The following is a 24,398-nucleotide window of genomic DNA, read 5'->3' on the forward strand; positions in this document are numbered from 1 at the left end:
GTGAAGGTACATTATACATACAGTGGCAAAAAGTGGGGTGCGATTGATGCGGAAGGTCTCCAGTAGTACTACCGCTCGGATTTGAATCCAGCAGTCTCAGAGAATACAGATTTACTTTGGAATTATTTTCCCCCCTAGTCTCAATTCTACAGTATCGAAATAATTTTTCGCAGTGTTGTAAAGATACGCTTACCAAAAAGCCGGAAGGACTACCGCAATTCTTCCGAATACAAAATATTACGCACTGTCCGGAATACCAGAGAACTACCATAGAACTAGCCAATTCGCACAACAACGTAGTGCAGAGAAACCGTTGTCATGCTACTCAAGAAGTTCATAGACTGTAGTAAAACTATGACGACAAGAGTCCTACAGAAGAAATGCCGTGCTGAGCAGAATTCCCTGGTCACTGAATCCGGTATGCATACGGTAGGAAATCTCTAGTTTCAAGAATACGTACTGTGAGTAAGTCGTGCTGTACACAAGCATACATTTGCGACAATCTTGTTACCGTTTACACATAGATTTCATTTTTCGCTTGGTTCAATTGATTACTGTGGCTTCAAACGCCTCTTTGGGATACCGTAGCGGTGGAAGTCAGTGCGAGGGTGGTGGGCGTGACGGTGAGCGGTAGTGAGCGGCAACATCTCATGATGCACACTCGCCGCCGTTCCACCACGCCGAGCTCGAGTAAGTTGGTTCTGCGTCCAAAAAGTCTAAAGATGTGGACGATATGATTTTCACTCTGCTTCATCATATGTCCTCACATCAAATTCACGTAAACTACATACCTATGGCGACATGTGAACGATATGAAACCCCACCAATCGGTCCAGGATGAGGGCGGGCGAGTGATTGGACATGGTGCCGCTTTCCCCACCGACAGTTTGCCCTTTGGAGTTTTTGTTGGCAGCGGATAGCTGCTTTATACTGTATCTCAAACCCTTCCTCGAAGGCGAGAAGTGTAGTTGACAAATCTGTGTGGGCAACGGGGAATCCTTTCCGACATGTTGAGGAGCGCTGCCTTTTTCGACCCTCCCCGGCCGCTCGGCGCACTCTTCCGGGCATTTATATATCACCCTTTCTACTATTTGAATCGTCAAGAAATCCCACTGGCTCTTGGGGTACAGGCAGGGAAACAGACCACGGAGAGAAGAAGAAAGAGACGAAGTGAGTGTACTTGTACCGTACTCCACTCGCAATCACACACATTGGCCCTAAGCTAGCAACCGACATTCGAACTCAGCCGCTACCCTACCTATTCTAAAATACTATTCTAAAGTACTCGTATGAGGCATCATATGTACTGTGGAGATGGGGAGAAAGAGAACATCAATTCATTTCGCATACAGCCTGTGGAGTCTATGGCGAACCCTTACCTAGAGGAGATGTACGCGATCTTATCTACCTGATCTTATCACGCGAGTGACATAACGTGCGACCGTAACCCAAACACCATGTCGCATCAAGGCGTGAATGATTACTTTTAAATTGTCGATTTTATGCGTGGTGATCATTAACTGCTCCTTGGAACATGGACTTGGGTAAGTGAGTAAGCAAGCACCAGCCGCAGTCTCTCGCCCGACCCTTACATTCTTAGGCTACCACTTGTTGTGGTAGCACGTACCCGCCACAGCACAAACGACCCTGTAATTAAACAGAGGTCTCAGCTCTTCGTTCCTTCCACCAAACTCCCTCTTTCCTTTCCCTTCCTTTTACTTGCATTTACTTCATCTCGACCCGACCATCAGTTTACCCCTTCGTCTGCGTATAAACTTGCTTCGCTCGCTATGCCGTCGTTCACTACCTTCCTCAAAGCCGCGCTTCTGGCGTTCTCGATCGCCGCAAACGCCCAGGGTACACCTGGAACTCTCGGATTCGCATTGGGAATCCACAAGATAAATGTCCGAACCCCCCACAGTCGCGTACAATCTACAGATATCGGTTATCGTAGGCGGGATCCACATAGCAGCGGTTGTGACGTGTAGGGTGTGGAGGGGGTGGAGTGGAGTGGCATGGTTCATCTCGAATGACTAGCTGACAACGACGCGTGGCTTTTTAGGACGAAACCTGCAAAACCACCGAAGACTTCGTCGCGGACCTCAAGTTGATCAAGGAGAAGACCGGGTCTTCCGTCGTGCGCATCTACACCACGTCGCAATGCGAGGCGTTCAAGACGTTGATGCCGGCGCTCAAGGAGACGGGATCCACGGCTGTCGTAGGCCTCTGGGCTACCCCCCCGGATCACTTCCTTAAGGAAATCGCCGCCCTTACCGGGGATCTGAAGGAGTACGCCGACCAGGTCGTCGGTATCACCGTCGGCTCCGAGCATCTGTACCGCAAGGAATTGACGGGTCAGGAGTTGGCGGACTTGATCAAGAAGGTCCAGGGTGAGGTTAAGACGTTGGGACTCGACACACCTGTGGGATTCGCCGACAGCTGGAACTTGATGGCCGATGGCTCTGCGAACCCTGCTATCAAACAGAGCGACATCATGTGAGTCCTCCTTGCTGCTGCTGCTTTATTTCAGGCCCTAACAAAACGTCCTCAGCCTCGCCAACGCCTTTTCCTACTGGCAAGGCAGCAAGATCACCAATTCCACCCAGATGCTCTTCGACGACATCATGCAGGCTCTGCAGCACGTCCAGGACGTCAAGGGCACCATCGATATTCCCTTCTGGGTCGGCGAGACCAACTGGCCGACCGGCGGCAAGAACTTCGAAGACGCTGTTCCCAACAAGGACAACGCCGAGACCTACTGGTACAGTGCTGTCTGCGGCATGCTCGGATGGGGTGTCAACACCTTCGTCTTCGAGGCTTTCGATGAGGTTAGTTGACTTTACTTGACGTGAGCCGTTTAGAACTGGGCTAACCTACATACTACGCAGCCCTGGAAGCCTGCCGAGAAGAACAACGACGTCGAACAGCACTGGGGTGTTATGACGGTCGACGGAGAGCCCAAGTGGGACCTGGTTTGCCCTAAGCCCAGTAACTAAGAATGTGTTTGAAGTGGGGGAAGATCTCTGTCTCTAAGTGGGTCGCATAATTGGTGTTTTGTTCCTTTCGTGGCATGGAGATCGTTTTGAAGCAATACGCATTCGTTTATCGTCATGTATTTGGAAAGGGAAGCGGGATGGTGATGTGATCTGAAACGGCGTCTGGGGCGGAGGTGCAAACAAGCTCAAATTCATGGTGATCATCAAAGTACATGAGAGGTCTAGATATGCTTTCACGTTTCTAGCTGAACTAAATGACTGCATCGCCTCACATATGAAAAGTATGTTTTAGTTACACATCCAACATATCTGACGAAAGCCCGATCACCGAGCAAATACTAGTTACGGCCCGTCCTAGTTCTGATACCCAAACACTGCCGTCAATTCGTAAACAATCGGAAGCAAAGAGCCTCATCTATCTAGCCATGTACTTAAGAGGTATGATATGTATGACGAATGTAAGTGAATCCCAAAGACGCTAATCGCAATGTACAAAACACTCAAGAACCAAGAACCAAGCACAGACACGCAAGCCATACAATACAGCCGACATACCAAGTAACTTATTCACCAACTCCCAAAAAAAGTGTAAGCATCTATTGACAAACACCCCTCACTCCCTCCAGCATGACGCCACCGACGACTCCCCTCGCCATCCCGTTCATCTGCAGAGCGTCGAACACACCCGCCAACGCCTCCTCGCTGGCAACGGCGCCCATAACGCTCCGCAGAGCCTCGGGCACACCCCGCTGCATCAGGAGCCTCCTCGCCTTCTCCCTGAGCTCTGCGCCCTTGAAGCCCTTGTCAACCCACTTGGCAGTCTCCTCAGGTGTGGGAAAGACGTTCTCGCGGATCTGGCGGATGAGCGCGGCGACCGCCTCGTCAGAGGTGTTGGCGTCGATCACGGTCTCTTGTATTATGACCCTGATGTTCTCGAGGGATGCGTTACCGGGGCGCAGGAGGATGGACTTTGCGACGTTCAGAAGCGAGCGCCGTAGAGTCCAGGCTGATGAAAGCGTGTATAGCTCGGACAAGACGGCAAAGACGATGTCGACGATGAACTGCGTTTCCTGGGTGGTTAGGGGTTCCACCGATTTCTTTTCTTGTGGACGTGGAGAAGGTGGTGTGTGCGCCGGTGGTGGTGACGTCGAATCAGACTCCGGGATTGGCGGGAAGGGAGTGCCGGGCTTGAGGCCGTCGAAGTCATCGGGCATGTCACATGGAGGCGGAGGAAGAGACATTACAGAAATGCTGTCGCCTTCCTCCGAGGCGGGGAGCTGGAGCTGAACGTAGCCCGAGCTGTCACGGAAGCTGGTTGCCCTCTCACGGATGCTGGCTGACCGCCGCGAATCGGATGGGTGCACGGAGGATGCTCGGGAGGAAGGCGCTGTATAGCCATTTCTGCGAGGTTCTTCCATGACCGAAGCGGCCCGCGATCGTGATTGCGGGTAATCGAACGTGAGCTCCCCGAAAGGATCGGTCGGCTGTCTCTTCAAGTTGGCCGGTGGTGCCGAACCCCCATCGTCCCGATTTGCAACGGCGAATGCCTTCTTCATCCCACCAAACAGGCCCTTTCCCCCCTCCGCGACTCCCTGGGGCGCTTTGGACAGTACGTTGAGTGCTCCCTGGCCCATCTTTGCGAACGCAGCGGGATTGGGCCAACCCTTGCCGATGCCGAAACCAGTCTTCCCCGGAGTCGCACTGGCGTCTTTCTCCAAAAATCTCTTCATGCCCTCACATTCTGCCATTCCACGCTCGTGAAGAGCGTCATTCAAATATCCCTCCAAGTTGAGTCGTAGCGTACCAAGTGTTTCTCCACGCCAGGTCGGCAACTCGGCATGGTGTCTCCGGAATGTGTCGGCTCCACTGATCGCAGCGATACGTTTGAGCACCTCGTGGAGTTCCTCGAAGTCGGGGAACTTCCGTACCACTACCCAGCCCGGCATCGATGGAGACGCAGGTTCGATCTCCAGCAGATATTCGGCTGTTGTTGGTTTAGCCTGTAGTGACTTTTCGTTTGGGTTCATCGAATACGGGTTGGCAACTGGAGGCTGGGAAAGATTCGAGAGGGAGATGTGAGCTCGGTGGAGTGTATTCGGATTGTATCCAAACTGGTCATTTGATGTGAAAGAGTCTCTGGTGGATCGCCGAGACCGTGGAGCTGGTGTAGGTGCAGGCACGGGTTCCACTGGGCCCCAGCCGTCCTCCGCATTTGCACTGTACTCATCGATATATCCTTCCGCACTGTTCTCGTTCCCGTTTACCCGCTCGTTGTCGCTCATTTCTCCACTTGGTCGCTTCCGTTCGCGCTCCTCTTCCACGATCATCCGGTTCATCTCCTTTGCCTCCTCCAAGGCTTTTGACATCTCCTCCTCTGCCCGGCTGACCCTCTTCGACTTGTCTATTTGACTGCTCTGGCTGGCGGCGGCGGTGGCTTCGCCAATATCGATCTTCTGGAGAACCTCTGGTTGCGTCTCTTCCTCGAGGAGGTAGACAAGCCAGTTGTTGATCCAATCCGGTTGTGAACATTTATCCACTGTCATCTCGAGCACCAGTCCAGCCAATATTTCTGTCAGGAAAACTCGCACAGGCTCGCACTGCAGGACATCTTTGCCGACGAAACTCCGCAGCACATCGTCGGCTGCCATACGCAACTTTCGTTTCTGCAGATCGCGATCAAGCATTTGTGCTAGCGCCGATCCGGGAGTGTTTGCTAGATAGGTCCTAACCGTGGATGACTGCGCTTCAGCCAGCTCGCGGAGGAAGACAATAAACGTATTACTCGCCGACATCAGGAATAATAGGAACGTATCCGCGCCGCGCTTGCCGGCGATGCGATTGTACATTGTGAGAAGCGAGCTAACGAGAACATTGCGGACCGAGTTGGGAAAATTGTCGTCGTTGGGGAGGATGGGAGTATACCACCATCTGCAGATCCGGTCAGCAAATCGTGAATAGTAGCAGTAGCAGTTGGAGCGCAAAAGGATACCGAACGTAATCTCGTACAACCGCATCCGCGAACTCTTCCATTGCTTTTGCTGTTTCTGGAGGGAGCGACGAAAAATCCATTCTCGTCGTCTGGAGATGTATTAGCGTTACCCCCCGACTGGTTAAAACCTTCAGATGCGCAAACCTTCGTGACCACCACCCCATTCCCCTCCTCTTCGTTTTCGCCGGCGGCAGCTTTCCGCGCATCCCACCAGTCGTGTAGATCTAGACTGAACACGCTTCCCTCCTTCTTTGCATGCTTCAAGCTCAAGCTGGCATGTCCGACCGCGCCGGCGACGATGCCGACAAACAGCAATCCAAGCTTCCCAAGGACAATGTACAACACAGCCACGCCGCCAATGGACACGGCGATTAACTGTTCGGACGACGCGGTCGACAAGAATTCCACCGCCTTGGTTGTGATATCGGCCAACGAGATGGCGAACGGCGGCGGCGAGGCGACATGCTGTGGCGCTTCAGGTGTCGCCCCCTTGCTTTCTTCGTCGGCCGACGGACCGGTGATGGATATCGACGGCGACGGCGACGCGGGCGTGGACGGTCCTTCGTTCGACGATTGGGACGCTGCCGAAGGAGGCGGAGATGTGGTGGTGATCGTAGGTCGGTCGTCGTCTTCTGTCATGATTGTACGGGATCGGGGGGAGTGCTTGATGGAGCTTGTGTGTGAAGATAGAGTTGCAATATAATAATTGAAGCTACGTAAGCGGAAAACACCCCAACTAAAGCCCTTTCGTTCTCTCGCATCGCGCAAGTAATTGACCAAACCCAGCAACCGGTCACGTATGACGGCCTGGGAGCTTTATCGCAGTCTTTTCTTTCTCTTTCATTCGATTCAAAAAAGTGAATGCACAGCGACATGCATATCATAGTAGCTTGAACGTTCATTCACGTGTCTACTACTCCGTGTATTGAATATCTCGTTAGGAAGCGGGGAGAAGCGAGCACTTTGTTACTCTAATTCTACCTTTATTCTTTGTGCCAAAACCCACTTTTGTGCCTTTGATATAGTATCAAATAGAGTACCGGCCCTTTGTCCCATTTTCCACGTCTTTTTTGGACCGCCCTAGGTACGTAGATCATTATTTAGACCGGTTGCTCGGATGGCACTTTACAGACCGACCATCACACCTTTGTATCTACTGAAGAGATATTATCATATCCCGACTGTGCTTCACCCGATACCACGGAACTGAAGTTACTCCTTGCAGATTCTACATACGGTTGCTAGATCTCGGTCTGACGTACCGTACTGTATTCGAAGCTGCTCGCCAGGCGCACAGCCGATAGGCGTATCACATGGTGCTGAAGACAAAACCTTTGAAAACTATGGGCGAATTCTGCATTTACTACCGGTAGTTACCAGTTCACTTCTAATACTCTACAGCATTACATCATGGCCAATCGTCCTCTTTACTGTAACATACTGGTAGTAGTGGCTCAGGGTACTGTACTCCTCCAACCTTCCGCCGGGCCCTCCTCCTCGGTGGGGAGGACCCCTTCATTCCACGATTATCGGGATCGACATCCCTCTCAGCGTTCGCTACCATATCCGCAACGCACAGGTCGGAACTCAGTATCCCATAGTGACGTGGGCTCGGCAGCGTCCGGAGCAAAAGTTGTCTGACACGGATTCGGCGGGACGTTTTATGGAGCTCTAGGTAGCTATGCCATGATGTTCACGGCGGCAACCAGCGGCAATCAACGACAGACGACGACTGCACAGCTAAACAAAGTCAGCTCACTTCGCCACCTCAGCCCTTGGTAACAACCTACAGGTATTTGAACGCCTGCGCTTGCGGTGCCGACAACACCAGTGAGATATAGGTACCGGTGGGAGAAGGTCCGAAGGCGTGCTTTTGGAATTTCGGTATCGCGTGGTAAGTACAGACATAGTTGAATCGAGTTTGAGCAGTCTGTATTGACGATGAAATGCACGACAGAATTCCACGCTAGATCCCATAGGTATTTCAGTATGTAGAACCACTGCTCTCAACGAACCAGTACCGTAACGTACAGTCGCACCGACGTGTCCCAGGTTAGATACTCGGAGATTTCTTTCCATTTCAAAGCCATCCAGAACGCCCGAGCTCCGATGACATATGTGTGTACAGCTTTCCGTGCGCAATTGGAACAAGATCAAGTCCAGCAGACGGACGTCGGGGCTTTTCCGCTACGGTTACCGGAGGGAGTGGGAAAGCTGTTCGATCGTGTGGGGGCGTGGGGGGCGTATGTAGAGGGCAACTAACCAACAGCGAGCGAGGAGCTGCACGCTTCAGGCTTACATACGGTACATTTGTACATTTGCATATTGGAGTGTTGATTGCCCCCGGAGGCTCGGAAGGCAGTTAATCGATAGATACTAAATGCCTGCTTGAGTCATTGCCGCCGGTGAGGACGATCGCAAGAACAATCGCAATGAACGAGAGCAGACGAACCTGCCGCCATCAAAACTATCGAAACTATCGAAACTGGCTGCCGCGGGAGTGGTAGAGTAAACGCGGCACTTTTGGCTGGGTATACTTGGGATGTAGGTATAGGCAAGTAAACATGTATCGTACTATGTGACGCCCGCGCAGATATTAATTGCCCCCGGTTGTACCTTCCGCACGAAAGCCGCCACTTTCCCTACTTGAGTACCCACTCCATCAATTTACACGCACGTATGTGGATACGACAGGCGCTATGGGCAAGGATTGTGACAGACACATGGGATATCACTCGGTAACTACCGGCATTCACTATTGCGATTCTCGTTGAAAAGTCACCGTCGTCACTCGTCCAAGATATTGCACATTTGTCATATTGGTCATATGCGCCTCGAGAATCCTGTTTATTCTGCTTCTGTCTGGTATGTCTAGCTGGTCATGCGCTCTGTTTTGCAAATGAATCAAGCAACTGAATATTATCACACTCATATTTTCAACATTCACCTGTCGAGTTATTAGGTCTTAGGTCTTGCAGCCGCGAGCCCATGCGAATCAAGACTAGTTTCAGCCAAACAAGTTGCAATCAGGAATTATAAACGCCCGGGTTTTCGGAGAAACTGTTCACTGTTCGCGAGCCCAAGCTTCGGTGGGACGGGCAGTTGCAGGGGTAGGTTCTCATGTGTATGTGCGGCGTCCACGTTTGCACCGAGTATGTACCTGCCGTAGCAGCGTTCACACCTGTCGAATTCAACTCATACCTATCCTCAGTAGAGTATCTACATCTATTTGCAGTGTTTTGCTCCCGCGATTTCGGCCACCGTCTCACCACCTCGCCGCCTCACCACCTGTTACATGCAACCCTACTAGGTACATAGTATCCACAACATCCGTCCGCCGACGGGTTTCTCGGCACTACCCGCACCGACTACCTACAGCCCCCGCATTCTTTCTGCGGAAAAACGTTCCCCGGTTTTCTCGGCAAACAAATCGCAACGGTTTGCGACATAGCGGACGTAGAAGAAGCTAGACCAAGCCGGATGCTCGAGAAGAGCTGCCGGGGCCCGGGTGAGTTCCGGTCGCAACTGCTACAGTGCACACTGTGATAGGAAAGTATGTAGATGTACATACCAAGTCCCAAGGTACTCTAGACTCGAGGTATTTTTGTATCTCTGGGTATGCTGTCTCTGTGCATGCTGTCTCTCTGCGTGCTTTTACCCGCCCGCGCTGTGGGCGGGTGTGAGCTGCTCCGGGGATGTCTCTCTGAAAGGGCAATAACAATCCTCCTGTTGGACGTTTCTTGCTGGAGTAGGACACAGGTGAATTTCGACTCAAAGAGGCCCGACTTCCACGGCTTGTCCGTGGCGCCAAACCATCCACGCGAGGCGTATGCGAGGTCAATGGTAGTTAGACGTGGAATAATAGTTATGTAGTGACAGAGTCGCCATCTCGTACTCGGCGTAAGTTGTAGTGCCGGGGATGCCCGCCGCGGGAAGCACACTGGCGCCGAAAACGGGTTCCGCTGAACTGGAGGTCACGACTCACAGCTACTAAAAAAACGTCCTCGCTTCGTGCCGGGTCTGTCGTCTGGCTTGCTGCCGCTCATCTCCGTCCCGAGCTACGGCTTCCTACGCTGCCTTCGGTACTCCAGCCTTCCCGTGCAACCCTATCAAGAACCCAAGTAAGTACTAGGTAAGCACGTACCATGATCGAACTGAACCCGTCAAGCCTACCTGGCCATAGCTACTCCGGATAACAACCCCATGCCGGATCTTGGCCCATGAAGACGGTCAGCCCACAGAAAGCACCGCGTCATAAAGTCACTCTAGGGGTTCTTCAGCGAGCTCACGACGCCAAGCATTCCAAACCATGACACATGGCGGGGGAGCGATAACTCGCGCGGCTAAGCTCTGCCGGAAGGGTCCCAGTCCCAGAAAGCGGTGTGTCAAGCGGGCTTGACTAGATGCATGATAGTTAGCCCTCGGAAAGGCTGCTCGGTAGCAAACGAGCTTGCAAGTGCACCAACGGTCACGGAAAACGCGGTGTGGAGCCGAGGGAAGATCTGTCTTGCGGAGCAAAGAACGAAGCACAGGAGCGATAGTTATCGGCGGGGCGTCTGTCGGATTGGGGATGTGATATGGAGGGAAGGGAAGGAGCACCAGCAAATGTGTTCTGCTCGTGATCGGTTATCCGCTGTCCATTGATGTTGGTTCCCGCCCGAATCGCGCAGCTCTGCAGCAAGCCACTCTCGCCTTGGATGGGCTGGATGGCTGGCTTATGTAACCGACAGCACAATCCCCGCCCGCCCGCCCGCTCCGATTCGATCGCCGATCCGCCACAACTCCCCTCGTATGTATGAGGCCCTCCTTTCCACCACATCACGGCCAACCCGTTGACTGCCTTCATTGTATCGATCGTTTGCTGACTCAGGAGTTGCAGAGAGGGCAAGGTGGAGAGGGGAGACACTGGCCTCCAACAATACGGTGGGTACATAGCTTTGTTTTGAGCACACGCTCTCTTGGTTGCTTCTCGAGATCTTCAGCCACAATGTCTCTACTACTAGTCGGACACTCGCTCACATCGCTCGCTCACATCGCTCTCCATGTACGTGGAGAGAAGTGGGAGACCTGCATGGAGAGCGACTTCCGATACATCATATCCACTACTAGTACACCCTCTCTCGCCCCCCCGGTCTCTGCATTCCTGCAGGCGGCGCAACTATTCTTGAAGCTCGCATTGCTTTCGTCCACACGCTTCAATCACCAACTCACTCACACACACACCACACTTGCTTTCTCCACACACACCACCGCCACTACTCCACTCCCAGATCGTCGGGGTACCGAGTCTCTCGCTTTCCCCCTCCCACCCCCTCCCCCCCTACCCAAATCGGCAGCAGAGGGGATTGATTGAGTGGCTACCAACATACTTGACTGCTCCTCCCCCTCTTCTTCCCCTACCGCTTCATCCTTCCTCCAGCCTACCTCTCCAGTCCAAACCAAAACTCCCCCATCACCTCAATTCACCCTTCCGGCAACCCTCCGCCATGTTCGGTAGCTGGTCTTCATACCCCGTCGGCGACGGCTCCCGTTCCGCAGTTATCTGCCAAATCTTCAAATACAAGGGCCCGTTAACCTTCCCCGAATACTCGGCCTCGGCAGTCTCGCAAGAATCATCATCATCTTCATCGTCATCGTCAGAATCGACGTTTGCTGTCCCTGATGGCGAGAGGAACTTCTACACCTACTTTGCTAAGATCAAACGGGCCACCGACGTGACGCCGCAACACCTAGACGTGCTTAACCTCAGCGTATCGTACGATGTCCCCGTAGAGGATTTGGTGGGCGGGAAGGAATGGCTCCCCAAAGACGAAGACGATGAGATCTGGGCCGAGCGCAAACGGGAACTCCTGATTGAGAACGACACGGCGTATCAGGTCATGGCTCGCATCCGTAGGGATATAAAGCTGGGCCACATGTACAAGTTCTTCCAGGCGCTCGAGATGGTGACGCCATACTATGGAATGCCGGACGAATGTGCTGCCTATGATGCTGAGCAGGCCGGGGAAGTTGAGGAGGATCCGGAACAGCAGAAGTTGAAGCTGGAAAAGAGGGCGGAGGAAGCCGAGGCGGCGGCATCCATGATGGACATTGATTCACCCTCTCCCCCGAGCAACGACAACGGCAAGCGGCCCGCGTCTGAGGAAGCTGCCGGTACCGCAAAGAAAGATCGGGCTTCCCCTGAATCCGATCCGAGTCCCGAGGGGAAGAAGGAGGAAAAGTTTTCTATGCCAGAACGCTTCCGCGACGATCTGGTCAAGAATTTCGTTGAGCCCATATGCTGGGGTCACGGTGTTAGAGTTTAGTGAGTGTTCCCCCCCGCATTCCCTCTCCGTTCGTGTATCTAAGCTTCTCTTCCGAAACTCGCCGCTAATGCTCTTCTCAGCCCGCCCAGGGCCCCTCCAAAGCTCCATGTCCAGCACTCCAAGTTCTCGGTTCACTTGAACTACCACATCCACTGGACGCCGACGGACTCGCAAGAGGCCCGCAGTGGTCTTGTCGACGGACCGGCCCTTGGAATGCAAATCCGCCACGAACATGCCTTCCGCGCCTTGAACGACCCGGCAGCAGCCATCAAGAAGCGCCGCAAGAAGCTTATGGCGGCAGCACTCGCCGCCAAAGTACCCCCGACCCCTGAAGAGGAGGAAGCGCGCGCAAGGAAGGAGGAAAAGGAAAAGGCACGCGCCGAACGCCGTGCCAAGCGGGCCGTATCTTCCTCCTCGGCGAAGAAGCCGGAGAAGGAGAAAGAGGAGACGCCGCTGGATGGCGAGATGAAGGAAGAAGTTGAAGACCTTGGCGATGAGGGGATCCTTGTTGTCGGCGATGATGGGGCTGCCCACGACGTGGTTGGCGTGACGAGGGAGATTGCAGCATTGCTATCGATAGCACAAATGAGGGCGAAAGAAGGTGCCACGGAGAAGAAGGTGCGCTTTCGTGCGATTGGGAAAGTCGAGGGAAGCTACTGGGACGACGTGTTCATGGTCAGCAGTCTGCACCACCACGTGTCGATCTCGCACCTACGCGTGAGCAAGCCGTACCTGAGATTCCTGAGGACGGGCAAAATGCCAAACCCGCACCATGCGTTCATCAAAGAGGGAGGCTGGGAGAAGCTGCATCTGAACAAGACGAAGTACTACAGTCTGATGGTGCCCGAAGACCGCGTTGAGGCGGCTAGGGCTCTCGTGACAGTTCTGAAGTATGTCACAAGGAACGAGAAGAAGATGTAGCTATGAAGTTTTCCTTCCTCTTTCCTTCCTCTTTCCTTCTTCCGTCTCCTTCACTAGGCTATCGTTTTTTGCATGTGATACTTTTGACGATCAATCTTATCCTATTTCATTTTGCTCAGTGTTTTTTTTGCGGATGCTGGCTGGCGGGTGGAGTAAGGGCTGCGTGCGGAGAGAGGCGACGAAGTGCATCATAGATGTAGATGGGCGGCTTTAGCAAATTCATGATCGACATTGTGCGCGGGCGGTTTATCTCTACCCCACAGCCTTCATAACGATTATTTATTGGATGCCCTCCTACCTACTCCACTGGTGTGCACTATTGTTTGACGTGTGGTCCCATCGGCCATGGTGACTGGAACGTGCGCTTTCATCCCATAATTACAGGCCAATAGGCGGTTGACCGCAATGCAGCCTGCCTGCCTGCCGTTGGATAGTTTGGGGTATGTACTCTACATACATGTTGGGACGAAACTTGAGATGAACTGTTTTCTGCACTCCAGAGTCCATGTATCATACATAGAGTACTGGGGACTTCAACTGTAACCGGGAATACACAAAGTTAAAGCTGAAGTCGAAGCAACCACCGCTCCGACCCCCGACTCCCGACTCCCGAGGGGATCTATATCTATATCTATATCTACTGGTGATATTATAACACGGCCGCTGGTGCCGCCGGAAGGGATACGGTACTGTATTAACCCCAACATGACACGGCACGGCAGGGCAGGCCAGGTGGGATATGTATCTGCACTCTGCACTCTGCACTCTGCACAATGCGCTCTGCGCTCACAGTTGGGAATTGGGGAGAGGGCCGATCTGAGATCGCAAGTCCCATCGCTGTCGATAGTTAGCTGATTATATGTGGGCTCGGCGGGGTGTGTGTGTGGGGGGGGGGGCGGATATCATGTTTGGACTCTGGACTCTGGAGGGCCAACACGTTTTGATTAGGGACCGGAAAACGGCTGGTGTTTTTCAGCCCTGGAGTCTCTGCGTGAGACGTGAGGCGTGAGGCGTGAGACTCGGACTCGGGTGTGGCGGAGCAATGGGGGAGCTGGCGGCAAGTGGGAACTTGGAACTTGGAACTTGGAAGTGAAGGAGGAGGACCGATCGGCGGGAGGAAGCGGATGTGGTTAGTACATGGCGGGCATGGCGGGGTAGACTACTGAGCGAGGAGGGGGTTTCTTCTTCTTCTTCTTCTTGTCGCTTGACCATCATCTACAGAATAGACGATCAACTACTATCTCCTCCTTCTCCTTGTGTGTTCTCCCGAGTCCTTCTCTCGACCCGCCGCTTTCCGGCCTGGAGAGGCATTGGCACCCTCGCAGAAGCGGTATCTTCGGTACCTACTTGTGGGATATCGCTGGGCATCGGTCTTTGGGCAATGGGGGCTCGCTTTCTGGTATGTATCATATCGTTTGCGGACATCTTCCGAGGGACCCGGACCGGCAACCAATACAAATCCTGGGTGATGGATGAGGTTGACGGATCCTCGAATCGGGCCCCGTGGGCTGGACCGCTGGACATCGGGAGGGACGGAAGTTTTCACAAACGACGAGCTCGCTGTCCAGAGGCGTCGTCGAACTGTGGAGTCCTGGAGCTTTGGGACATTTGGCACCGGGCAATGGAATCGAGGACCGCTAGAGTACTAGGTAAGTACCGGTACTCGCCTGATCGTTGCCGGATGTACCGTGCGAGCTTTGACATGTTTTTGATTAGGTCGAAAGTGAGGGTGAAGGTTTGTAAGTCGGAACCTCGGGCGTGCCGTCTAGTACTCCGACCAGAGGAATGTGGACAAACATCAAGATTCCACTCCGGGCATTCAGACACCGGTCGATCCAGAGAGGAAGGATACATCATAGTACCCTAGAGTACATCTCGGCTCTAGACTCTTTTCAGAGCAACGGGCATCCTCGAGCTCCCAACACACCAGCTCGGCAAACAACCGAAACACAGGCACCAAGCAAGACATTCGGTTCAGCTCAGGATGCTCCGTCGAGCTGCATCAGCTATCAAAAGCAGCAGGATCGGCAACGATGCGAAATCAAAGCTGTCAATTGATCCCAAAAAGCAATTCTCTGTGGCTTGCCCGTACCCCGCACTGATATTGCGAGGTTGGTGTGGTACCTACATCTCCGCTCTGCACTCCAGCACGGGATAGATTAAATAGAGAGATACACACCTTCCCTCGAGAAGGAGAAAGAAGATGAAGAAGAAGGAAAAGAAGGATTGGACTGCATTTTAACTCTTTGCCTCTTCTTTTGGCTGCCGATTACGGTACCGGTCGGAGCAGAGTCATCGTTCGTTCCACGCTTCGTACACATCTTAAGCTTCCACCGCTCCCGATTCCCGACACCTAACATCTCGAAGCTCGACTTCAAAATCGACGTTCAGCCATCTTGCCGATTGCCTTCCAGATGCCCAGCAAGATTCTAAACCTCCAGAGATTTGTCTCCTAATGGCTCCGGACGACACAATCATGGAATATCACTCATTCGGCACATTTTCGTGTTACACTACGTCACAGTTTTAGTGGGTAGGGTGTTGGGGTTCATGGCGACTCCACGCAGCAACGCATCAACAAACGAATCAGCTTAACGAGATGTGTATATAAAAAAATCGTACTCCCCCCCCCCCCACCCACAGATGCAATAGCTTTAAAGGTGGGAAGGGGAAGTGCAGCACACGTCCAGCTCCCCTTCAGCTTACCTAAACTTCAATAGCGTAGGCAGCTTCGACTGTTTTTTTTTACAGCTTTCGTCTCATAGATATCGAGCTATCCAGCTATCCGCCAGCCTGCTCCGCCCTCCGTCCTTGCAGGACCATCGTCCTCGTCCTACTCCTTCGTCCTTACAAACGGCCCCCAGCCTGAACTCCGATCCCATCCTCCCAAAGCCTTACCGCCCAATCTCCACACCATGGCCGAGAAAGTGGGTACTTCTGTTTCTCATATTTCTCTTTGTCGCACTCTACGCAGATCCCTAGATTCTATTGATGCCGCCTGTGCTGACTTGTGCCTTTCCGATAGCCGTTGGAACGCTTCTACAATGAGTGGCCTAAAGATTCTGCGGCGAGGTCAACGTTTGGTGCTTGGGACAGATCTGCTACTCCCCCTACTCCCCCTATTCCTGCCCCCGCTCCTAATTCCGCTCCTGCTGGTGGCTCTACTCGTGCCAGTACCGGTGCCCGTGCCCGCGCCCGCACCCGCACCCGCACCCGCACCCGCGCTGCTGCTCGTGCTTGTGCTCCTGCCGCCGCCCCTCCTGCTGCGGTTCCTGCCGCTACCCATACCACTGCCCCTCCGCAGATCGCTTCGGCCCAGGAAAGAGGGACGCCCGTCGAGAACAGATGTCCGGTCTTGGACAAGGCCAAATCCAGCATGGGATTCAATCGGAAGGATTCGGCACGCCAGTGCTGGCAAGTAAACTCAGATGCCGTCGGTCTCCTGTAGGTGCTTCTCTGAATTCCCATCCCGGGATGGATCTGTTCCCCCGACTTCTGCTTATAGGTCTTTAGGGAGCACTGTAGGGAAATCCACAAATTCATCTGCCCGATTTGCGAGCTCCGATTGGACCGGCAAGGCCCACAATCGGTAGCTCTGGGTAGCGTCTTTTTCGACGAAATCAATTACGCCAGGTATGAACCTACCACCCGCATCAAGAAAGCATGCTGATAATGAACACTAGAGCGCACGTCCGCTGTATCCACCTAAAGCCCTGGTTCTGCGGCTGCGGTAAACGATTCGGCGCCGCCGCGAAGTTGAATCAGCATTTGAAGCATTCGGGCTGCCCTATCAGACTAAACAAATTCTTTAGCTCGCAGATGGAACTGTTAAACAAGGATTTAAAGGATGCGAAGACTACTGAGGATTTACGTTCGATTCTGTTGCCGAATGGCGAGCCAATCTACGATTATACCGGTGGCCCGGATGCAAGAGTTGATAGTCTGTCTGTCTCCGACAGCCTTGCTCGTGGATAACTGACGTTTCCCAGTGCCACCGCCACCGCCGCCGCCGCCGGCGGCCTTGCTCTCGGCTTCATTTAAGCGGGCTGATGAGAATGCGCAGCCACAGCTGTCGGCCTTCCCCGAAGAGTTCCACTACCACTCCAAGCCTGGCGGTCCACATCTTTGCGCTCCTATTGCACCCAGTTACTCTACCTCACCGATCTCACAGAACCCTCCCTCGCAAGTCTCAGACAGTGCATACGTCACTGGCACTGCCAGTGCATCGATGAAACCGAGTCTGGACTGCGGTGTAGCGGAAACGCAGATGACGATGCAACTCGATGTCTCCACACATGACGACGATGAGATGGAGGATATGATGGTGCATGGTAAATTCACCCACCCACCCACCCAACAATTCTTTATGTATTGCTAACTGTGATGGCCTGCAGTGGATCCGAGCAAGTGTTCGTTCCCAGAGGACGATTGGCTCGAGATGGTGACGGACCGGTACGAGGCAGAGGATCAGAGTCCGTACCCGATGCCAGAGGGGATGATGCAAGCGGCGTGCAAGAACAATCTCTTTGCCAAAATTGGTGGGAAATTCGGCCGGTTAGATGGATCCTAGTTGAGGGGCCGCGATGAATGATCATCATGATGCTCCATGCAGATGACTGTAGTCGAGCGGGATGGTGCGCGTTTTTGCTTTGTTTTGCGAGTGGCTGTATTGACGGCGTTGCATGCAGTGGTGGGGCGTTTTATGTACCCACATTTTTTTTTTGAATCTGGCGCTTGATACATGTTTTCGATCTACATAATATTGTTTTATTTTTTATACCTACACCGACCAAAGCCTTCACCATTTCTTTCTAGCCTAAGTAAGTACTTACTTGGGTAATCGGAAGTTCTTTTCCCATAGTACTCCTACATACTTCAACCTGTACCCCCTGCTTTCGATTTCCAAATACTATATTTCCCGGGCCCCCAATGTTTCTACTCTCCTCTTTTCTTCCGAATGTATCCTACGAAGCCGGCATATGGATAGATGTATTGTACGCATTCCCATCGAATCAAGCGCCATTGCCCATGATGCGATAATGGCATCCGTCATATCTCTGTTACTCGTCAATGACCACCGTTATCACCCGGCGTGTTGGTGCTTGGACGTGAGATCGCACATTATGATCGGTGGCTGGTGGCTGGTGGCTGGTGGCTGGTGGTGGTGTTTTGGCGATAAAATATAGAATTTAAACATCATCTTTATGAAGATCAATCCTAAAATTGAATCTAAAGTTTTGCTGGTGGTGGTGGTGGTGGTAAGCAGAATAGCTACTACTAGTGGCGAGCACGGCCTTGCATTCCGAAGTACGAACATCACAGCAGAATGCCAGAATGCCAGAATGCCGAATGCAGCCTGTGTAAGCAACTCGCGTCCAAGCATGCAATAGCGCTGATTGCAGCTTGTCGCTTCGATTTTTATTGCACCTGTCTCTGTCTGTAGTGACTGCGGAGGTGACTACAGCGACCGAGTGAGAGAGTATGTACAGTGGCAAAAAGTGGGGTGCGATTGATGCCGGGGATCGCCAGTAGTGCTACTGCTGGGAGTTGAATCCAGCAATCTTGGAGAATACAGGTTTAATTTGGTATTTGTTTTTGTCCCCTATAGTCTCAATTCTACAGTATTGCAAAATTATACGTGGTGTTGTGAAAGGTACGCTTACTAAAAAGCCGGAAGAACTACCGCAGTTCTTCCAAATGCAACATGTTACGCACTGTCCGGAATATCAGAGAACCACCAGAGAACTATCCTATTCGCACAACGTACCTAGTGCAGAGAAAACGATGTCATGCGAATCGCGTAGTTCTAAACTGTAGTAAAACCACGACAAGAGTCCTAGGTATGAAATGCCGTGCTGAGCAGAATACTCCAGTCACTGAATCCGGTATGCATACGGTAGAAACTCTTTGATTTCACAAATACGTACTGTGCGTAAGACGTGCTGTACGCAAGCAAGAATTTACAACATTCGTGTAGTGCAGGAAGTGCCATAGGCCTGCGGAATAAATACTGTAGAGGAGACTGTGCGGATTGAGCGGAATACACTGTACAGTGGAGCTGCTAAGTCCCTACGGAATTGAGAAGTACATATCAGGCAGTGCTTACACTACGTAAATTTTACGCTGCTGTGGTTCTAATGTATGGAGTGTGGCAGAACCCATTGATTACTTACACATACGCACCTGCGGATCTTCAATGGGTAAGGCAGATCCCACGAGAGTCGGCATTCCAACCGTCCCCTCTCCTACATACCGGTGTGTAGATGTAGCCCTTGCGTGCCGTCACTCGGGTCTGCTCCATTCCTCACGTATCACTCGCACTCGGCGATCGCTCGACTTGCGCGGAAGACGAACGAACGAACGCAACCAGGCAGGCAGGCAGGCACCAAGGGGGAGGTATGGGGCGGGGGATGGTCAACTCGTCCGCCACCCGCCATTCAACCTGCCCACCGGCGCTCCTAAACCCCCGAAAGCTTGCCGCGCCGCCGCGGCAATGGAGAATATTTAGAATAGAGTACTCCAGAACGCACCCCCTCCCGGGCCTGGCCTAAGAATGCTACCACTATCCCCTCACCCCCTCCTCCTCCCCTTTCCCCTCCCCTCCCCCCCCCTTCTCCTCCTCCCCCTCGCCCACGCCCTCCCGGACCCCACCCACTTCCCCTCCGCGCTCCTCCCGTTCTTTACTGCCCCACAGCACCCCCTCGACTACCACCACCTCGACCACCTCGACCTCGAAAACACCACTACCATCTCCCTGCTGAACGCAACGACCAACAGCGGGGTGATGTACCGGCTCGACTGCTCGTGCGACAGCGATGCGGGCACGTGGGCTGGGCCTTTCGCCTATGGCGACGATGATGGGGTGGATGCGGAGGCGAGGATGGAAACGTTCCTTACTGTCGGGCTCATTGAGACGGAAAGGGAGAGGGAGGTTGTTAGTGTTAGTGTCAGTGATAGTGATGTGGATGTGGATGTGGATGAATTAGCTGAAGCGGTGGTGGATGACACGGAGGATGAAGACGGATATAATACAGAGCCGTGGGTTTGGTAGGTACCTAGGGAAAGAGCAATATGCAATGCTATGGATGGATGGCTGCCGGCGGCCATTAATCATGTTCATGTCACTCGCTGGTGCGGATATTCTTCCTCCAAAACGTCGCCGATATATTTTCGCCCCACACAATTTACGGCCTCACAATAAGCCATCACGAAGCCCTTCAGCCCGATTGCCATGGGCTGGTTTATATACATCGTAACCCAGCATAGAAAAGAAAAAAAACCCAGGGTATAAACAAAAGGAACCTCGATCCTATCCTCACAGCCAAAAAAACCCCTCTTGTCCCAAAAGGCTCCCGCTAGCTATTAGTACGAAAGAAGAGCGCAGAAGCAATAGTAGGTCATAAATTCACACCCCAAAAAATTAAAAACGCATCTCATCAAACTCATGTCCCCCTCGAACCCCACTTTTCGTTCCATTCCCCGCTCGGGATATCATCGTCACGAGGTACGATATTGACGCTTCCATCCTTTTCCACCGAGCTCGGGCTATCACTCCTCAGGGTCTCCTGCCCGGTGCTGACACTATCACCCTTAACGAGGCCCAGCCGCTCCTCTTCCGTCTTTGATCCACCCACTGGCAACTTCTGCTTCCAATTCAAGCCGTGCCTCCCACCGCCATCCGACTCCACACTGCCCTGGCTCTCGCTCCGGCCGTGCGCGTTGCGATGTAAGAACTGGAAACTAAACTGTCTTCTCGCCGACTGCCGACTATCCGGTCGTAGCGAGTCCTTGTCCTTAGACTTGCCTCCCAGGATCGTGCTTGGTTCCGGTACGGCTAGTCTACCGCTTGGAACAGACTGGTATTCGCTTCCGTCTCTGCTGGTTGTTCGCTGATAGCCTGGTGCGGAGACGGGTGCGGCGGCGAAGTCGTACGTCTTCATCTCAGTCGCCACATCGCCAGCAAACGTGATATGATTGATGTGCGGGGACGACTGTGACGCCGCCGAGGACTGTATGTTGTCGGGTAATGTCGCGTCTGAGTAGACCCTCGGACGGGTACTAGACATGCCTACGATCGGGTTGGAGCCACTGATATCTCGGAGATCCCGATGCGGTACGATAGTAGCCAGATCGGTAGGCTCTCTCAAGCTTGCCTTGCTCCGCTTGGTGAGTAGCCCTCTGACCCTGCCCAAGAAACTCTCGGGATGGGGTTCTTCCCCCTCCGGTTCCTGCCCATACACGCGTTGTCTCATAGCTTCGTCGACCGACATACTACGTCTCCGGCCGGCAGGATGATCCTCTCGTGCCTCCTCCTCATCGGGAATCCTCGCCATGCCCAACGGCGGATGCTGCCCACTAAGCGTATTTCTTCGGCCGGGGCGGCCGTGCTCGCCTGTCCACGTCACTCGTCTCTTGACGCCATCCCATTCCACTGTCTCGCCTGCTGACAAAGGCGTGCGCATATCCCGCTGGCGATCCTCGTGGATCTTCCTGGCCTCATCAACTTCGGCGGTACGCCTGGCCACCGAAATACGCCGGATTATGGCTGCCGTTCCGCGGATGGCATCGGCTTTAGGCTCGGACTCGGGTTCGGATTGCTCGGCGACAGTTCTGATCTGATCCAAATCTCCACGGAAGATCTCGGTATCCGGAACGTTCTTTGAGGATTTGGAAAGTTGCAGGAGGACGACGCCGGAACAAATCTGAAGGAAGCCCATAACTACAGTGGTTATCGATGCCGGAGTGCCCTTAAAGCCGCGGAAGAGGATAGCCGACGTTACGATCGTCGCCGATGTGAATATCACGTAGTATGTTGGAGTGACTAACGCGGCATTGAACAAATTCAAAGCTTTCTGTTCGCAGTTAGTCTACGCGCTCGCTGTATGCTAGAGATTGGGTCAATCCATACGTTGAGATAGATAATCTCGACTAGTAAAGTTACGATCACGAATACCAGTAATACGTAGAGAAACCACTGATTGAACTGCGGTGTTCCGCCAATCTGCGTAACTACCGCGGCACCTAAACCTTGCGTGGCCACGACACTGGAAAGCGAGACACATTAGCATGGGGTGCATGTGCCGAGAAATGCTTTGGACTCACCTCAGACCTCCGGTCAGTGAACACACTGTCAGGTAGACCATCATGCTCTTATTCCCGTATTTAGGTGCCACCCAAATGATGATGCAGATGCAACCGATGATTATGATCCCGGCGTAGACGAGGAACCCGGGCGATATGATGAACTTTTGCATGTCTTGTATAGTCGTGACGGAGCTTTGCGCGGGGGCGTTGATGGCGATGACGATGGCCCCTATTATACACATGAAACAACCGATCTTTCCGACAAACGACAGTCGTTCTTTGAGGAATATCGACGATAATATCGCCGTTATTACTACCGACTGCAGCACATGTCAGAACCAATCTTATCGGGACGTAATTTGCGCCGCGAGAGAGCATACCAGAGCTCCCAAAGGAGTAACCAAAAGTGCATCCACGAAAGCGTAAGCCGCAAAGTTGCAGATTTCTCCCAAAATCACTGTATAGAGTTTCCGTCAGCACTGTCCTCCTTCCTTCCTTTCTTCCTCCCTTCATTCCGGCCATCCCCCAACTCCTCTGTTGCCCGCCGAATGCGCCGAATCTTTTCTTCCCTCCTCCCCCGGGTTAAGAATTCATACTCAAAATCATCCCAGTCCACCACCACGCATTCTTCAGGTAGCCATAACCCTCACCAGCCTCCTTTCCATCTTTGACGTTTGCTGCTAGCAGCCCTTTCTTCTTGAGGACGAACGAGATTCCGATGAAGACACCGGATGCGACCGCCAAGGAGACACCGACGGCTTTGAATCTGTATTTACCACCGGCGGTCTCTCGTCAGTTCTGTCGCGCAACCGGAGGTGCGCTTCGGTACGTAGCGCAGGCTCGGGGTGAAGCTCACATCGGAGGTCGCTCCTGCGTCGAACCGCTAATTCCCGTCATGATGAAGGGCGGTAGAGACGGAGGGCTGCAGAGCCCTCACGACGAGTAGTGCTGAAAAGAACGGGGTTCGAGGAGGTGGTCCGGGGCCGAGTTGGAACGAGACTTGCTGGTTGTTGGATGCGGTGGTGCCAGCCGGGGGAGGGGGCACGGCTTTTCGGAGGCAGGTCAAACGGCTCCAATCGCGTGCAGAAGCGAACGTAGTGGGTGTGAGTGAAGCGGTAGGGGCGGAGGAAGCCGTGGAACTCGTGAGGCCGATGGGGTTGCGAGGCAGAGGGGGACGCGGCTCGAGGTTGTGGAGGGTTTCGGAGGTTCGAGGGCAGGTCATTAAACAGTTGTTGTTGTGGCCAGAGAGCAAACAGAGAGGCGGTGTTGCGACTGGTTATTACCCCCGGCGGACCCGACGAAGGTAGATATGCAGATAAGATGATTGGGGAGGGGGGAGGGTTGAGTGCGCGCGGCAAAGCAGGGAATATCTACAAGGCCGGGAGTACAGGTGAGGTACTTGCGACAAATAGCGGTCGGTGCCAATAGTTACCGTACTCTATCAAAACGTCAACGAATTCACTGTCCGTGGAATTTGTTTTGCCTTGGTTTCGAGGGAGTTGTACAAGAGGCGCCTATCGGTGAACGAGGAGGGTGTGGTGGCTGGACGATCACTTTCCAACACTCTGTCTTCTCCTTCTTTCGTCCAGCTCCGTGTTTCTCGCTGGCCACGGTGTGTACTCAGTACTTGTTCTTCCCCTCGATGTTCTGTGGGCCGGGTCAGCCACCAATCCAGGCTTTGCCATGGCAACGAATCCAGTGACGCACTCCCTGCAGCCCGGTAACTGCAGTAGATACTAGACTCTAACAGTCCAACTACTACTTCTATTTCCGTACCACGGTGAGGAAAAATGCTACAACCACACCTTGTTTACCTCGCCACCTCCAGGCTACTCTGTACTCTATGTCGCTGCTTCAGGCAACCAAGCAACTTCTGCATGAACAGGAGGGAGAGCACTCTACTTGACCCATGATATCCAGCACCTCGCCCCTATCAGGAAGCTCGAATGGTCGAGTGGTCGAATGCTCATGCGCGAATGCTCGATTACCTTTGAGTGGACGGGAGATATGTGGCCGCCACAGCTGCGGAGCTGAAGCATCGCGGTTGTTTGCGCCGGACTTGTGCGTCGAGTGGAGTGCAGGAGAATTGGCCACCTTTTCGAG

The 24,398-nt window shown here is 53.2% G+C and overlaps 8 protein-coding genes across 8 annotated transcripts; 6 read left to right on the plus strand and 2 right to left on the minus strand.

Moving 5' to 3' along the window:
- The first annotated feature begins 1,619 nt into the window (after window positions 1-1,619).
- Window positions 1,620-3,253, plus strand: BZA05DRAFT_399686 (glycoside hydrolase superfamily). Its single transcript, XM_051483827.1, has 4 exons — window positions 1,620-1,904; window positions 2,063-2,496; window positions 2,552-2,828; window positions 2,889-3,253. The coding sequence occupies exons 1-4, from the start codon at window positions 1,791-1,793 to the stop codon at window positions 2,994-2,996; spliced, it is 933 nt and encodes a 310-aa protein (XP_051338814.1). The 5' UTR covers window positions 1,620-1,790; the 3' UTR covers window positions 2,997-3,253.
- Window positions 3,231-6,672, minus strand: BZA05DRAFT_374229 (PXA domain-containing protein). Its single transcript, XM_051481755.1, has 3 exons — window positions 6,130-6,672; window positions 5,986-6,074; window positions 3,231-5,924 (listed from the first exon to the last, which is right to left on the minus strand). Exons 1-3 carry the CDS (start codon window positions 6,622-6,624, stop codon window positions 3,593-3,595), a joined length of 2,916 nt encoding a protein of 971 aa, XP_051338815.1. The 5' UTR covers window positions 6,625-6,672; the 3' UTR covers window positions 3,231-3,592.
- Window positions 6,673-10,735: 4,063 nt separating this feature from the next.
- On the plus strand, window positions 10,736-11,496 carry BZA05DRAFT_58523 (uncharacterized protein). The gene has a single exon (XM_051488452.1). The coding sequence runs from the start codon at window positions 10,781-10,783 to the stop codon at window positions 11,336-11,338; it is 558 nt and encodes a 185-aa protein (XP_051338816.1). The 5' UTR covers window positions 10,736-10,780; the 3' UTR covers window positions 11,339-11,496.
- Window positions 11,472-13,211, plus strand: BZA05DRAFT_374232 (uncharacterized protein; the record flags this gene model as incomplete). Its single annotated transcript, XM_051481756.1, has 4 exons — window positions 11,472-11,961; window positions 12,049-12,289; window positions 12,371-12,605; window positions 12,789-13,211. The coding sequence occupies 4 exons, from the start codon at window positions 11,472-11,474 to the stop codon at window positions 13,209-13,211; spliced, it is 1,389 nt and encodes a 462-aa protein (XP_051338817.1).
- A 1,193-nt stretch (window positions 13,212-14,404) lies between these two features.
- BZA05DRAFT_58545 (uncharacterized protein) lies at window positions 14,405-15,224 on the plus strand. The gene has a single exon (XM_051488453.1). It carries the CDS (start codon window positions 14,593-14,595, stop codon window positions 15,076-15,078), a length of 486 nt encoding a protein of 161 aa, XP_051338818.1. The 5' UTR covers window positions 14,405-14,592; the 3' UTR covers window positions 15,079-15,224.
- Window positions 15,225-15,833: 609 nt separating this feature from the next.
- BZA05DRAFT_58563 (uncharacterized protein) lies at window positions 15,834-17,301 on the plus strand. Its single transcript, XM_051488454.1, has 4 exons — window positions 15,834-16,138; window positions 16,237-16,655; window positions 16,725-16,844; window positions 16,895-17,301. Exons 1-4 carry the CDS (start codon window positions 16,127-16,129, stop codon window positions 17,184-17,186), a joined length of 843 nt encoding a protein of 280 aa, XP_051338819.1. The 5' UTR covers window positions 15,834-16,126; the 3' UTR covers window positions 17,187-17,301.
- A 2,463-nt stretch (window positions 17,302-19,764) lies between these two features.
- BZA05DRAFT_419131 (uncharacterized protein) lies at window positions 19,765-20,262 on the plus strand (the record flags this gene model as incomplete). Its single annotated transcript, XM_051485562.1, has 1 exon — window positions 19,765-20,262. The coding sequence occupies one exon, from the start codon at window positions 19,765-19,767 to the stop codon at window positions 20,260-20,262; it is 498 nt and encodes a 165-aa protein (XP_051338820.1).
- A 91-nt stretch (window positions 20,263-20,353) lies between these two features.
- Window positions 20,354-23,603, minus strand: BZA05DRAFT_399702 (magnesium transporter NIPA-domain-containing protein). Its single transcript, XM_051483828.1, has 6 exons — window positions 23,152-23,603; window positions 22,892-23,061; window positions 22,676-22,752; window positions 22,314-22,615; window positions 22,120-22,255; window positions 20,354-22,063 (listed from the first exon to the last, which is right to left on the minus strand). Exons 1-6 carry the CDS (start codon window positions 23,190-23,192, stop codon window positions 20,654-20,656), a joined length of 2,136 nt encoding a protein of 711 aa, XP_051338821.1. The 5' UTR covers window positions 23,193-23,603; the 3' UTR covers window positions 20,354-20,653.
- Between the last annotated feature and the right edge of the window lie 795 nt (window positions 23,604-24,398).

This window comes from Tricharina praecox (genome assembly GCF_024521635.1).
Source record: "Tricharina praecox strain CBS 144465 chromosome Unknown BZA05scaffold_14, whole genome shotgun sequence".
Lineage (NCBI taxonomy): Eukaryota > Fungi > Ascomycota > Pezizomycetes > Pezizales > Pyronemataceae > Tricharina > Tricharina praecox.